A 16,342-nucleotide genomic window follows, 5' to 3' on the forward strand; every position below is an offset into this window, starting at 1 on the left:
GAGCGATCATCCCGCTCGGTCGCTACGTAGCGACCGAGCTCGAGCCAAAGCTCGGTCGCTACGTAGCGACCGAGCGATCGTCCCGCTCGGTCGCTACGTAGCGACCGAGCTCGAGCCAAAGCTCGGTCGCTACGTAGCGACCGAGCGATCGTCCCGCTCGGTCGCTACGTAGCGACCGAGCTCGAGCCAAAGCTCGGTCGCTACGTAGCGACCGAGCGATCGTCCCGCTCGGTCGCTACGTAGCGACCGAGCTCGAGCCAAAGCTCGGTCGCTACGTAGCGACCGAGCGATCGTCCCGCTCGGTCGCTACGTAGCGACCGAGCTCGAGCCAAAGCTCGGTCGCTACGTAGCGACCGAGCGATCGTCCCGCTCGGTCGCTACGTAGCGACCGAGCTCAGCAAAGCTCGGTCGCTACGTAGCGACCGAGCGCTCGTCCCGCTCGGTCGCTACGAAGCGACCGGGCTCGACCCAAAGTTCGGTCGCTGTGTAGCGATTGAACCTTTCCGAACGTCAATACGACACCAGTTCTTGCATTCTCGTCAAAACCTTCGAATGCTATCTCCCGAAGACCGTAGCAAGCTCAGTCCATGTTTCCCGCCATTCTAATTCATCGATCAAACTTCGCGGATTAGAAACCGCGGAAAACTCGTAGTAAACGTGTCGAGTCGGAAGACGGCCCAAAGGGACCTAAAACACGACTCGAGGCCCATCCTACGATTTTCCTAATCAAAAGCCCGTAAACCACAGCCTGGTTTACGCTTGGTCTACAAGGAAGGATAAATGTCAAGTTTCCGCGGATAAATACGGAAGTTTTGAAGATAATTGTGAAGATCGGGAAAAATGGAATATCTCCATTTTTATGCTATGACGGCTTAAGGGCAGAAGAGTAAAAGCGTAAACCGACCTTGGAGCTAGTATATAAGGAGTCCTAGGCAAGGAGCAAGGGAGAGAGCTTTTTAGATTCGGAATTCTCTGCACTTAGAAACTTTAGGCTTATTCTCGACAAGTTCGGTTTCTATGACTGGCACTCAATTACTAGACGAACTCGCCCAGGCAGTTCGATCTCTTGTCCAGCTCTATCAATTGAACTACGTTCGGCTTGATCCTCGAAAGGGGTACGTAGGCAGCCTTTAACAAGGTTCAGTCCGAAATCAATCTAAGCCTTTTAGATATCTTTTTCGTCCTTTGTTATCGAGCTGCGACTCAACTAGGATTAGGGTTTTATGTTGCTAGAACTAGGTAACTCGCTGACGGCCCCTGCGGCCAAAGCCTTTGTATTCTCTTGTAATGATCGCAACGCTCTTACGCGGACTCGAAATAAGATCTACTGTTTTCTCTAAACTCGTTTGTTATCTTTTCATGATTTCCGCATATATTCGATCACTTGTCGTTGGCTCTCGCAGAGATCCGGGACCTCTGGGAAATTAGGGTTTTCCTAGTTTCCTTATTTAAACGGAAATCGACAGTGCGAATTTCGGTTCCCACAGATAAACTTGGCGAAAGTTGGCTGTGTCATGAGTAATTTCATGTTATCATCTTCTCTTTTTATGTTTTTAAGGACCACATTATGTTTGATTTTCAGTTTTTATTTTAAATGAATAAGTACTTTTGTTTCTCTTGTGTTGTTTCTTCAATTAACAACCTAAATAAAAAACTTGTTCAATGTTTTTCACTATTTTGTAATGGTTTGGCCTAGTGTTCTTGTAACTTGGTTATCTGATTTGCTTATTTGTTTTTGGAAAGCCATCCTGAATACATAAAATGATATCCAAATTATATAAATCTATCGTCTGTGAATAAATAAGTTCACATTTACTCTGTTATCGAATATCCACCGTAGCCTAGTGGCAAGCCCTTCTACTCTTAGTGTACCCTTATCACACAATAAGCCGTGTTCGATTCCCGTTGTGTATACTCACATTTTTTTCTGTTTTTAATTAAATATTCAAAAGTTATTTTCGTTTTATTATAGCTTTTGGCAACTATAACACCCTTGGTACAACGGCTGCACACTTTGATTCATCTTTCGAGAGTTCACGAGTTCAATCAACATCAGATCACATTCTTTTTCATTTTTTTTTTGTAAACTTTAAAGGAATTTGTTTTTGGAAAGCTATCCTGAATACCTAAAATGATATCCAGATTATATAAATCTATCGTCTGTGAATAAATAAGTTCACATTTACTCTGTTATCGAATATCCACCGTAGCCTAGTGGCAAGCCCTTCTACTCTTAGTGTACCCTTATCACACAATAAGCCGTGTTCGATCCCCGTTTGTGTATACTTACACTTTTTTCTGTTTTTAATTAAATATTCAAAAGTTATTTTCGTTTTATTATAGCTTTTGGCAAGTATAACACCCTTGGCACAGCGGCTGCACACTTTGATTCATCTTTCGAGAGTTCACGAGTTCAATCAACATCGGATCACATTCTTTTTCATTTTTTTTTGTAAACTTTAAAGGAATTTGCTAGGCTTTGGTGCATTTTGCTTTCTCACTCTTTTTCTGGAAACCCATCCTAAAAGTACCATAAGCATTTGACAATTCATCAATACATCCTAAAAATTTTTCAATAACAATCTAAATGAAAAAAACGTTAGGGATAATTCATTACAAACTTAAACTTAAACGTTAGGGATAATTAATATCAAAGTAGAAAAACAGAGTAGAAAACAGAGTAGAAAACAGAGTAGAACAAATATGACATTTTCACTTCCTTTGACCTTCCTGGAAATCTTTATCCATAAACTGGTCGAAGATCTCACAACATAGCTTGCTTCGTAAGTCCATCGCAGTTTCATCATTTATATTAGCCATGCTCTTCAATCCCAGTGACCTGCATTCCAGCATCTTCACAACAAAAATACTACAGTTGTATGGAAATTTTGTCTTTGGAAGCCCTTCTGCAAACTTAACTTCAAATGGACTGATATCTTCGAAATTAACCTCTTCACCAAGAAGTTCCATCTTTATGGCACTAATCAACACTGTCATAAATACCCAAAATTATACAATAAATCAATCACCAACAGACAACAAAATGAATATGTAAAAATGCATCACAAGCACAAGCAGCAGGTGACAAACTTTTATTTTCTAAATTAGCTAAAATTCTTTTTTCAGGATACGCATACTTTCACAATCCTATCCATTATCAATGTAACAATATAAATTAAACTGATTTTTCTACACTGAATGATAAAATTAATAAATCACAAAGAGTTTTTACCTGCCAGTTCTTGGATTTGATTAAGAGCACGTTTGATATTTGCTTTTGGAAGACCACAATGGAAGAGTGTGATTGTGTTGTCCATCAATTGTATCTCCACCCCAATATAGTGATAGCTCAACTTATCTTCAATGACACCATATATAACATCAACATCTTCCAGCCATACCTTCTTTGGATGTATTAAACCTTTCACAAGTTCGCCTACACAGCCCTCCAATAACGTTTGTTTTTTCTTATGTGGCTTCCTGACAGATTCATAAGCGTACCCAACCACTTCTAAGAATTTGACTGGTACAAAGCATGCTGCTGGAAGATTGTTGTTGCGGAACCAAGCACCTTGCTCAACCCTCTTACAATTTAGCATTTCAAATGCAACATTTATGTGCTGCCAATGTAACAATATAGTTAGAAACTTCATATAGAACTGCTATAACATGGACATCTAGCATAGCTCAACTCAACCTCTTCCTAAACATATGACACAATCAAATAGAAGACAGAACAGAGTGTTGATTACCTCTTTGTTGAGATTGTTTTCTGCATCGTCCATTTTTTGAAAGAACTCTTTTTCAATTTCTTTTCCATTGATATAAAACGGTCTGTAGTTGATAAAATTAACTAGTATCAATCGAAACTTTTACAAAATAAATTAGGAATATTTATGCGAGGACAAAAAGTTGCTTACACACGATATATGCCCCGTAGATCCATCCAGTGTGCAAGCCTTGAAAACCGAGGAAATTCAGGTGTCACAAATGGATCAATTGGAAGGATTACCTCAGGTGTTACAGGTATAGGAGGGTTTCTAGGTCGTATTGGCCTCTTCTCTTCTCGCTGTAGAAAAGGAAGCAAATCTACTGGCTGAGCATTTGCTTTCTTCTTCTTACCAACATCAGGCTTCCCCTTTAATTAAAAATAAAGACAAAAATTCAGGATCGTTTTTATCTTTATACTTGAATGCCTTCCTAATATGAAGTAAAAATATTTTTATACCTTTTTTGCATGATCGTCTTGACTTGGTTTCACACTCTTACCCTGCTTTACTTCCATCTGTGAAACAAAACCGATATATCAAACTATTGACCTGAACTTCAATTCAAGTGGATCTTATTCATTTTTATTACCTCTTTTGCCATTTTCCCAACACCATCTTCTGATGGACCAGCTGCTTCATTTTTCTTACAAGCGACAGCCTTCGCCTTCCCCTTTTTGAATGACAAAAATTCAGATACATTTATATCTTAATTCCTAGTATGATGTATAAATATTTCATACCTTTTTATCACCATCTCCTTCACTTGGATTCACACTCTGCGTCTGCTCTTCTTCCATCTGAAAATCAATACCGAGATATTAAACAAATGACATTATTTTTCAATTCAAGTGATCCAAGGCATTTGTTTTACCTTTTTTGTCATCTCCCAAACACCATCTACCCATTTTCTTGGTTTTCGCATCTCAGAATGGTGGAAGTAAATTTGTTCTTTAGAATTGTTCAAAGAGACAAAACACGAGCCATCAAACAAAATGACTTTAACTTTTCCAGCGCACCAGGCACCATTGTCGAACGCCTCCACGTCCTGCATTAGCTCATAACTTTTCTTCGCTCCAGATCTCTCAGGTGGTGGTTGAGGACGTATTCTGTCAATTGATACACGTGTCTCAACACTCCTTTTCCTCTTCTTTTCGTCCAGAGACGGGACGGAGTACTCAACTTTCACCATCTCAACCCCATCAACCAAATATGTTGCCAACACATTTCCTGGATACCATTTATGACAAGTATTGTCATCTTGTGATGAAATCTCCACATTTGCTCCGATCTCAAAGGGATTTTGAACTCTGCTTTCTACATCCTGTGATGGTTTAGATTCAAGGATATCCAGTCATTTTGATAGTTGCTGTATATTTATTAAAGGTTTTAATGAAAGTAATACCTTATTTTGCTCTGTTAAAAGATTTCTGCGAGCTCGGGTATTTGGCTGTGTGTCGGAAATGTTTGGTGAAATGATCTCATTCATAAGCTCGTGAGTCTCCTGAATTCAGGAATGGTTGAATGAACACGTACAAGGGCTTCCAAAAATTACTTGAAAAGTCCAATTTTTTAAAGAAGGTACCTGCTGCGTCTGAATTGGAGTAAGGACTGGAGTCTCAATATTCTGTTGAGCTATTGGAGAACCAGGTGTCTCTTTCGTGATCTCATTCATAGGCTCTCGTGTATCCTGAAGTCAGGAATGGGATTATGAACTCGTACAAGAACTTCCAAAAATTAATTTAAGTACAACCAAATTCATAATTTTATAAATACCAACAGTTTTCAAAATTATACTTGCCTCATTGTTAAGTTGTTCATCTGCTTGATCTGCATTGGCTTCACCTTGTCTGGAAGCCGTCTCATGAAATGGAGTTGTGTCAGTCTGTGCAAGTACAACAAAAATTAGGAAGGCAATCCTAAATATGTATAACATCTTCCAAAATTACTTGACAACTCAAAAAAAAAAACTGAATCAAGAACTAGATAAACATTAATTTTAATTTCCGAAAAAAAGTTACCTCATTGTTTGGAGTTTCATATGAAGTAACTCTTTGTAGTTTCTCTAGTTTTGTCACACGTTCTTTAATCTGTTTCCTGTCTTTTTCAATCAAACACAAACGATCGTTCATGATCCTTAAATTATCTCCCACCATCTCGCTGATTCTGTTGATCTTTGATTCCAAAGACTCCTCCTGATACGAAGAAGAAGCTTGACTCATCCCTCCATTCCCAAACAGTAAAGATGCTCTTCTTATTTGTTCATTAGCACCGTATAGGTCTACTGACATGTTTCGCCAATCTCTAATTTTAAACTTATAACCTCTCTTGGATAAATCGGCCATGTCATCCAGATCTTTATTAGCTTCGTCTTCCATGCAAACATCAGCTTCTGGATCATTAGAAATAGGAGGTAGGATGCATGTGACCTTAAGCTGAAACCATAAAAATAATTAGCTTTTAAATGGAGAATCATAAGGCAAAACAGAAACAAGAAAAAAATAATGTAAAAACTTACATGATCTTTGATTTCAATTAGGAGAACATCTATCAGCTGTGGAGAAGCTATTTGAAGGTACTTCTCACACAAAAATATTGGGGTAGACGGTTGAACGCTCAGAATAGGAACAACTTGACTGAATGCATACTGTAGCAAAGGTACTGACTCAAGTATCCATATAAGAAATGCCATAGGGAATCCTTGCAAATCATAATTGTTTTTGTCGAGGCTTTTGTCGACAGCTCTCTGAAGTGATTTTAACAGCAAATTATAAGCTGTTCTCCCCCATGGGTATGTCATCAAGACATCCATATCCTGCGCTATTTTCACATAATCCAAAGTAAAAGTTGTGCCACCGTCGAGAAGGCTCTTCTGTAGTAGTATGCTCTCAATCAGGAGGAGCATTGCAAGGCAGAATCTCTCATCAGAAGCATCTTCTCTTGTGTTTCTGAGCTGCTTCTCCACGTCCTTTACTGTATGAGTACGCCCTTTTAGGAAGTCCCACTTAAATTTCTCGGTTTCCTCTCGTGGTTCTCTTGCTTCACCACTACATTTCAAACCAGTCACCATGTGGAATTCTCTTATAGAGAACCTCATTGGCTGAGCACCAAAATGGAACCATGCTTCGTGTCTCTTCACTGTCTTGATGCTTTTGGTGAGAACTGCGTGCACTATCTTAGCTGATAATTTCAAAGACCTCTCTCCAAGCTTGATCACCGGTCCCAAAAACGTCCCTCTTATTCTGTTGAACTCATCATTTCCTAGAATTTCCTTAACAGTTTTGATATAAGCAACTATCGAGTGTTGGTTTATCGATATCGTCTTCTCTGGCTCTGATCCAATCGGATACCTCAGCTCAGGCAGTGCTAGTCTTAATGGTAATGGATCTCCCATCTTGTTTCTATCCTGCGTAAACAAGAAAAAAAATTATTTGTCTAAATTAATTAAAATCCAATTTTCAGGAAGGGTTTCCTGAAACAATACAAATCCTTCCTGAGTCTATACACATGCTTTCACATGAACTAGAATTCTACCAATCATATTAGGTTAAAACGAGCAAGTCTATACACAAGCAAAAACCAGGAGACCAATCTCTCAGAAAGAAAACACACATAAGGTTGAATCTGCAACATACCTTAAAGAGATAGAGCTCTAGAAATGGTTTTTCTCGGAGAATAGAGAGAGCTCGCGTAAAAGATCGAGAGAGAGAGAGAGAGAGTTCTGGAGATGGGTTTTCGTCGGAGATCGAGAGATATGGAGATGAGAGAGAGATTCGAGAGGCGGAGACGAGTGAGATTCGAGAAGTTTGAAACGGCGAGAGTGTTGAGACGGCAAGAGTTTTGTCTTTTTTCAATCGAAATGTATTGTTTTGGAAACCTATCCTATATTAATTGGTTTAAGTATGCTTATGTAATATTCTTTAACAGATGATTCTCCTCAGACCAGCGGTTAAACCAAGGCATTTCATAACTCAAAAGTCTCTCTATCCCCGGGTTCGATATGTGGTGGATTCAAAATCAATTTTAATTTTTTTTTGTGTTACAGTTTGGAGTTAAATAAAATTAAATGTAATCCATTAACAGATGATTCTTCTTGGCCTAGTGGCTAAACTCCCACACTATCCAAATACGCAAACTCTCTCCCTCTGGGTTCGATCCTTTGTGGTTCTAAATTTTTGTTGTCTGTAAACATCACAATTTTAAGCTTACCATATACATGTCCAATCCTTAGTATATAATCTCATTTCATTCTTTTTTACATTTGAAACACTTAACTTTTTTTCTGGAAACCCATCCAGAAACATTATTTTAACCTTCCAAGATATATGATACCCAAAAAAATACTTGATATCCTTCCAATCTTTCTTATGTAACCAGACGCCAACAACATAACAAAATAAACAGTCATAACTAAAACCGAGTCTTAACTAAAACAAAAAATGTTTTCATGCATCATTCTCATTTCCCAAAGCTCTCATCCACAAATTGGTTGAAGATCTCACAAGACAAGGTTCTCCTTAGCTCCAATGCATTGTCATCATTAATCTTTGTCATGTCTCCTATCTTCAATGACTGGCACTCCAGAATCTTGACAAGAAATATCCCACAGTTGAAAGGATGTTTTGTCTTGGGTAAACCTTGTGCCTGCTCAATCTCAAATGGAATCATCTTCACTTTATCTACCTCATCACCAGAAGATTCCACCAGCAGATTAGAAATCAACACTGTCATATTTAAAAATCAATATCAAGATAGAATCAGTTGAATATTTCAAACCAAGAAACAGTTGAATACATCAAATACAAATTGTTTATACATACCTGCCAACTTTTTCACTTGAGGAATATCAATGCTGTTGCTTTCCTTTTGAAAACAATCATATACTGTGATTCTTTTCTTCTTCAAATGAATTTCCATCCCAATCCAGACATTGCTTTTTTTTCCAAGAGTAATCCCATACACAACATCAACATCTTCTCCCCATGTCTTCTCTGGATATACCTTCCCTCTCACAGTATCTTTAAATAAATCGTTGAAAATCTTTTTACCTTTGACCTTTTCTTTCTTGTAAGCCAAATCATCAGAGAGCAAGCAATGCAAGAACTCCATAGGTAGGAAGCACGCCTTTGGAATCTTGTAGTTGTGGAACCAAGCAGCATTCTCATTTCTTCTGCAATTTAGCATTGCAAAGGCTCCATCAATGTGCTGCAAAAAAAAGGCAAACATTATCTAATTTGTTACTATATAATTCCTGAAACTAAACAAATCCTTCCTGAATTTTTTTATTTAAAAAAAGCTCAAGGCAACAACATATGTAAACAAATTACCTCTTTCTTAAGGTCCTTTTTTGCATTTTCCATGCTTTGAAAGAAAGATTTCCTTATCTTATTATCATTGATTGATAGGGACCTGCAGTCGATTAAAGATTCAAAGGAATTACCAAACCTCTTATACATAAATATAAGAATATATAGACAAGGACAGAAACATGCTTACGTTTCATGCATGCCGGGCTTTAATGTCATCCAATTTTGAAGCCTTGAAAGCTTATGTTCCGCAGGAGTTGAAAACGGATCAACTGCAGGTATAATCTCAGGTATTACAGTTAAAGCCGGATTTCTGTCAGACTTGAATGGAGTTTTTGTGTCTCTAGATCGTTTAGGCACCCTCTCGCTCCTTCTTAGGAAAACATTATCCATTCCTGAATTTTGTGATGAGGCAGCAGCTTTCCTTTTCTTATCAGGCTTCACCTTTAATCAAACAATAGACACCAAGCAAAATATTATCAAATTTGTTGCAATCGGAATTTCTGGAAACCATTCCTGAAACTAAAATGTATGTATATCAAACAATTCACGTGAAGTATAATTCTAGTTATGATTTACCTTATCTGCCATCTTCCAGACTCCATCTTTCCATTCTCTATGAATTCGCAAATCTGAATGTTTGAATAGAATAGTTTCCATAGAAGTATAGAGACACACCGAGTATGTGTTATCACCAAGTACCATGCTAATTTGTCCGCTGCTCCAGCCATTGTTGTAAAAGGCTTCTACCTTATCCATCATCTCAAAGGATTTTTGGTCACTAGTTGGTGTTGCAGGACGTATTTTGTCAGCCGTGATAGTATCCTGAAGTTTCTGAAGTCTATGTTGGTCTGTGAAGAGTGTCGTGTACTCAACTGTCAGCTCCTCTAGTCCTTCACACAGTTTAAGATCAACAACCTTTCCTGGATACCATATTTCGTCATCAGTAGACAAAATCTCAACCTCTGCGCCTATTTGAAAGTGAGCTAGAAGCCTGCTTACTTCAACCTATTAAAAATGAAGATTCAGTAACATCAGCGGTTTTAAATTGTTAGAATAATAATTAAAGATCAAATATACTCGATGCATACCTCGTTTGTTTCTGAAAAATCTATAGCACTTGTCTGAAGATGCTCTGTTTGCTGAGTAATAGGCGGCATCTTCGAAACATCTGTGGAAACTAGCTCAGTAGTAGGTTCTGTAGTATCCTTGAGATTTTCTTCTGCTTGATTCTGCTCTGATGGTGTCTCATCGGATTGATCTCCCTCACTTGTCTGAAGGTGCTGTGTTTGCGGAGTAAGAGGCTGTGTCTTCGAAACATCTGTGGAAACTAGCTCAGTAGTAGGTTCTGTAGTATCCTTGAGATATTCTTCTGCTTGATTCTTTCTGCTTGATTGTGTATGCTCTCCTTCACTTGTAGAAAAATATTGGGTCGCAGTTTCTGTCTCACTCTATAAGACAAAAGTAAATGGTAAGAGTTAGTTGAATAGAAAAATATTACATAAACATTTTAAATATTTCTTCTTACCAAAGCATTCTTATTTTCTTCAATAACTAGTGCAATTAGTGAAGACAATGGAGAGGAAGGTGTGTGATGCACAGCATGTGTATCCTCCTGTAATAACAGCAAAATAAAAGAGGTAGTTATGAAGAAGTTTCTACAATTTAAAATTCAAGTTGTACTTATGAAAGACATTTATATGCTTACCTTTTTATTGTTTGCTGAAATGATCTCAGTCAATGGCTGTGTAGCCTCATACGTTTCCTCTGTTACCGTCTGCAAAAAAAACAAAAAAAAGTCAGGTAGGGGATCAAAAACACGTACAAAAGCTTTCAAACATTACTTGAAATCTCCAAGATTTTTTGAACATTTACCTGCTGTTTCTGAATTGGAGTAAAAACTTGAGCCTCAATACTCTTTGGAGATATTGGAGAAGAAGGTGTCTCATTCATTTCCAGTGTTTCTTTTTGCAAAACTTGAGTCTGAGCAGCAGGTGACTCAATCACAATCTGCAAAAAATATCAGGAAAGGCCATCATGAATACATTCAATTATAATTTCTAGAGTAAATATTACCTCATCATCTGGTTTTCCTTCTTCTTGATTAGTTTTGGGTGGCGTTCATCAGTAGAGGTTTGTGTTTCCCTCTGCCAAAAATTAGAAAGGTCTATATATGTAAATCACCCAAAACTAATTGTAAACTCCAACTGTCATTAAGCATATACCTCTTTTGTCAGATTAGGAGTAAAAACTTGAGTATCAAGGGCAGGCGTGTCATCCGATGGCTCTCTCTCAATCTGTAAAAATTATCACGAAGTCAATCCAGAGTACGTTCTAAAGCTTCCAAACATTAACTTTAAAATCTAAGATTTTTTTTGACCATGTACCTGTTGAGTCTGACTTGGAGTATAAACGGGAGTTTCAATACTCTTTGGAGCTATTGGAGTAGACGTTTCTGTTTCTTTCTGTCAAAAATCAGAAAAGCCTTTATATGTAAAAAAAAATCACCCAAAACTAATTTGTAAACTCCAACTGTGAAAACAATATCATTGAGCATATACCTCTTTTGTCAGATTAGGAGAGAATACTTGAGTATCAAGGGCAGGAGTTTCATCATCTGATTCATTCATTGTCTCCTGCAAAAATCAAGAATGCATTCAAGAATATGTACAAAAGCTTCCAAATATTACTTCAAAACTCAACAATATTTTATTGGTTACATACCTCATGTGTCAAATTAGGCTGTTGAGACATTGGAGATAAAGGCGTCTCACTCGATGGTTGCGTGTAATCCTGCAAAAATCAGGAAGGCATTCAGGATTTTGTACAAGAATTTCCAAATATTTTCTTAAAATTTTTGAGCATATACCTCATTTTGTTGAGACTTTGGAGATGCAGCTGATTCAATCATTGTCTCCTGCAAAAATCAGGAATGCATTCAAGAAGTACAAAAGCTTTCCAAATATTACTTCAAAACTCAACAATATTTATTGGTTACATACCTCATGTGTCAAATTAGGCTGTTGAGACATTGGAGATAAATGTGTCTCACTCGATGGTTGCGTGTGAGACATTGGAGATAAAGGTGTCTCACTCGATGGTTGCGTGTGAGACATTGGAGATAAAGGTGTCCCACTGGATCGCTGTTTGTCAAATATTAGGAAGGCATTAAAGAATATGTACAAGATCTTCCAAAAAATACTTGAAAATGCAAATGTAAAAGAACATGTTTTGAGAATTTACCTTTTGTGTCACGTTAGTGGGAAAAACATTGTTGTTTCCTTCCAACTCTGACACACGAGCTCTAAGATGTATGTTTTCTTCTTCCAGTAATGACATTCGATCCTTCATGCTCTTCAGATTCTCCTCCATTACCGTGATGATCCTGTTCACTTTTTCATTTACTGAATCCTCATCAATCGGAGTAGAAGCTTGGCCAGTCTCCTTATTTGCCATCATTTGAATAAGAGCATCCAATGTGTCAAATGTGTCTACACACCTATTTTCCCAGTCATCGGCTGTAATCTTGTACCCTTTCTTTGTTACATCTTTCACTGTTTCCAGCTCGTCACTATATTTGTCTTCAATGGAGATATCATCTTCTGGATCATGAGGAATAGAAGGTAGTATGCAATGGACCTTCAGCTGAGAGTATTTAAAAAAAGACCAATGAGAAACATATTAAAAAGAAGAAGCCAAATAAACTGAGAAACATATACTTGGAAAAGCTTACCTTTGTATCAGCTTCAACCTGTAAAACCCTATCAAGTGATGGATTCTCTACCTCAGTGTATTTTTCACACAAGTAAGTCGGCCCAGGAACCTCAACTGTTGGTACACACTTACTGAACTTATCCCTTAGCAAAGGAATCGACTCTAGTATCCAAAGAAGGAATACTAGAGGATAACCTTGCAACTCAAATTTGGATTTATTCTCCAAATGATTCGCGACAGCGTTTTGAATTGACTTCAGGAGCACAATGTAAGCCTCTTTTCCCCATGGATATGTCATATCCTGTGCATTTTTCGCATATTCCAAAGGAAAACTCCCTCCTTTGCTCTTCCGCAATAATATGCTCTCTACCAGGATGAGCATTGCGAGGCATACTCTCTCCTCAGAAGCATCTTCTCTTGTGTTTCTGAGCTGGTCCACCACGTCACTTAACTTATGACTACGCCCCTTTAGCAATTCCCAATTAAATCTCTCGGTTTCCCTTCGTGGTCCTTCTAATGCACCACTACATTTCAAGCCTGTCATCATATGAAATTCTCTTATAGAGAACCTCATTGGCTGCGCACCGAAATGGAACCAGGCTTCATTCTCCTTGACAGAAACGATGCTTCTAGTGAGAATGGCGTAGACTATCTTTGCTGATAACTTCAATCCTCTCTCACTGAGCTTCATTACAGGTCCCAGAAATGATCCTCGGACTCTTATCATCTCATCTGGTTTTAGGATGCTTTTGACAATAGAGATATACTCTGAGCCAGAGTATTGGTTGATTGCTGACTTTTCCTTTGGCTGTGAACCAATAGGATACTTCAGCTCTGGCAGTGCTAGTTTTAGAGGTACTGAATCTCCCATCTTGTTTCTATCCTGCGTAGACAAGAAAAAAAAATTCAATTTTCAGGAAGGGTTTCCTGAAACAATACAAATCCTTCCTGAAGTCTATACAAATCCTTCCTGAAGTCTACCAATCATATTACGTTAAAACGAGCAAGTCTATACACAAGCAAAAACCAGGAGACCAATCTCTCAGAAAGAAAACACACATAAGGTTGAATCTGCAACATACCTCAAAGAGATAAATTACGCTCCAACAACTTTGTGTTCCCACAATTCAAAAGTCTTTCATTTGCTTCGCTGGTTAATAAGAAAGAGTAACAAACAAATCAAAATCAAAACGCAAGCTTCCCAAATTTTAATTAAAAAACCCTAATTTTAAAAAGTTACATAGTGATTTGTGTCCGATTTTGAGAGTAGCGAGTGTGACGCTGATGATTAGATAGCCGGAGAAGATGATTAGCGAGCCGGAGAAGATGATTAGCCAGCCGGAGAAGATGATTAGCGAGCCGGAGAAGATGATTAGCGAGCCGGAGAAGATGATTAGCGAGCCGAAGAAGATGACTAGCGAGCCGGAGAAGATGATTCCCGAGCCGGAGACGACGATTCCCGAGTCGGAGACGACAGTGCCGGTGAGGGTTTGAAGATTCCCGAGAGGAGACGACACGATTCGCGATCGAAGGAAATGAAATGTTTTTTTTTATTCTTATAACAAAGGGTATAAGGGTAAATTACCTCTTTAATGAAACCTATTTTTGTGACTTTCTTCTTCTAGTGCTATTTTTGGGACATAAACTTCAAAAGATGCTATTATTGACAATTGCCCTTTTTTAAATGTTTGTTTATTGGAATTAAGTCTATTTATAAGAAAATCTTCCATGTGGATTTCGTAAGCCAGAGTTATAAGTTGTTTATTATCAATTCATATATTCATTCCTACTTGCTAGGCCAGATCCTATTTTCAAGATGTAATTTTCTTGGAAAACTTGACAGGACACACAACTGATGAGTAGGGGTGAGGAGAAGATGTCATCAATGCTCTATGAACCAACGGTGGCCACACAAAAATAAGCCAATATACTGGTAATGAGCATTTGAGCACAAGCATCATACAATAACCCATATGGCCAAAATCAAGGAATTGTTGATGCCTTGACGTCGAAACATTCAACTCCACTCCAAAACTGAGTGTAACTTTTATGGATTTTGCTATAGCTCTCACCATAAGATAAAGCTGAGTTTGTGATAATGGTGTAACAACAATGGATTGTAAATGTGTCGACACTTCATGCGTAAGAAGAAAATCAGTTGGAGCGTATAAAGATACCTTGCCAGATGCGCAATATACTTCGTTCCAACAAATGATTGTCGCAGATGTGTAGTTGATACCCGGTTGTAGACTACACATAGCTCTTAGCACCCGCTTTGAAACTCCATCTTGGCGATCAAGCCAAGAAATGAAAAGACACGATCGTACCCATGGAAGGAGGCAATTCGCGTTGTTCCCTCGTTGTGAATGTCTAGAAACATCATTGGCTTTCACCAGTACACAGAGAAAGTCATGGTAGGAGTTAGACCAAAAAACTTAAAACATTTGTTATCAATATGCTGAAATCGAGTAACACAGATCAATAACGGTGGTGAAAGCGGAGTGAAACGAAAGTCCACATAGTCATCTTTCACGATGGAACGTTGACTTTGAACTAATCCTTTGAAATCTGATCTTTATCATTGTGAATGACATAAATGGAATCATCATCATCATAGTTTCCGGCATTTTGAAGTCCTGCGTGGTTGGGATTCCACCGTTTACCAGGCTTTCAGGACTGGAATCTCGATGTCTGTTAAGTTTGAGCACTCCCCGGTCCGCTACCACCTTATTCATCTCGAAAGTATACCGGTTTGGCAGTCTCCTCTGGGTTTCCGAGAAGATCTGTTGGGTTTCAACCGCTTGCTCCGGTGAGCATCCATCTATACCGTTCGACGTTCCCGTCTCCTCACCACCCATCTCCACTTTCGGCGTATCTCCCAGGTACTCCCCGTCTCTGATAAAGCGAATGGTTGTCTACAACCCGAGGGTACTAAGTTTATGGGCCTGGCCCTTTCAGTCTTGTGGTATAAGAACTGTAAAAGTGACTATGCGATTGACTTCTGATGTGTGGGTTTGTGTGAAGAGCTTCAAGATTTCTGATGGATTCATTAGGGTTTTTGTTATGCGATTATTGTTACCTCTCTTTTATGAAGATTGTTTTGGTGGATACACCGTGTTTGCTTACGGTTTCAACCTCTTCCTCTACCGAGAAGAGTACTTTGCGACCATGCCTCCTCTCTATGAAAGGAGATGTTTTCTCGGGTCTATTACCGAGGCTTTGCTTCAGTTTATTCACCAGTTTGTTATTTTGTGGAGCGGTTTGTAGGACCTGAAGATGCAATCGAGAATAATTTGATTGTTCTCGTTGGTGAGGGCTGTCTCTCAACGTCGCCTTGTGTGACTATTCTCCAGCTGTCCGACTTTGTCGGGAAGGCTTTTTTGACGCATTCAAGCTTTGTTTTGAATTCGTTGTCACCTTTTTCGGAAGATTTATCTGATTTAGTTTTATCTATCTTTGTACTTTATGCTTTCTTGCAAAGAGGATGTAATATTCCCTCTTGTATTGTATCAGAACAAGGTTGAATGAACGAAATTAAGTGGTGTTACAAAAAAA

General features: G+C 38.5%; 3 protein-coding genes across 3 annotated transcripts; all 3 read right to left on the reverse strand.

Moving 5' to 3' along the window:
- Positions 1–1,633: 1,633 nt before the first annotated feature.
- On the reverse strand, positions 1,634–5,917 carry LOC125575857. The gene is made up of 11 exons (XM_048735002.1): positions 5,789–5,917; positions 5,353–5,652; positions 5,173–5,271; positions 4,642–5,091; positions 4,511–4,567; positions 4,360–4,440; positions 4,229–4,285; positions 3,921–4,138; positions 3,753–3,834; positions 3,233–3,620; positions 1,634–2,990 (listed from the first exon to the last, which is right to left on the reverse strand). The coding sequence occupies exons 2-11, from the start codon at positions 5,440–5,442 to the stop codon at positions 2,713–2,715; spliced, it is 1,800 nt and encodes a 599-aa protein (XP_048590959.1). The 5' UTR covers positions 5,443–5,652; positions 5,789–5,917; the 3' UTR covers positions 1,634–2,712.
- LOC125609993 lies at positions 5,648–7,161 on the reverse strand. Its single transcript, XM_048781631.1, has 3 exons — positions 6,286–7,161; positions 5,789–6,202; positions 5,648–5,686 (listed from the first exon to the last, which is right to left on the reverse strand). The coding sequence occupies exons 1-3, from the start codon at positions 7,159–7,161 to the stop codon at positions 5,648–5,650; spliced, it is 1,329 nt and encodes a 442-aa protein (XP_048637588.1).
- A 947-nt stretch (positions 7,162–8,108) lies between these two features.
- On the reverse strand, positions 8,109–11,180 carry LOC106393191. Its single transcript, XM_022691937.2, has 10 exons — positions 11,150–11,180; positions 10,949–11,083; positions 10,782–10,850; positions 10,602–10,688; positions 10,165–10,524; positions 9,653–10,081; positions 9,264–9,517; positions 9,095–9,176; positions 8,588–8,972; positions 8,109–8,491 (listed from the first exon to the last, which is right to left on the reverse strand). Exons 2-10 carry the CDS (start codon positions 11,024–11,026, stop codon positions 8,226–8,228), a joined length of 2,010 nt encoding a protein of 669 aa, XP_022547658.2. The 5' UTR covers positions 11,027–11,083; positions 11,150–11,180; the 3' UTR covers positions 8,109–8,225.
- Between the last annotated feature and the right edge of the window lie 5,162 nt (positions 11,181–16,342).

Source organism: Brassica napus, chromosome A6 (assembly GCF_020379485.1).
Source record: "Brassica napus cultivar Da-Ae chromosome A6, Da-Ae, whole genome shotgun sequence".
Lineage (NCBI taxonomy): Eukaryota > Viridiplantae > Streptophyta > Magnoliopsida > Brassicales > Brassicaceae > Brassica > Brassica napus.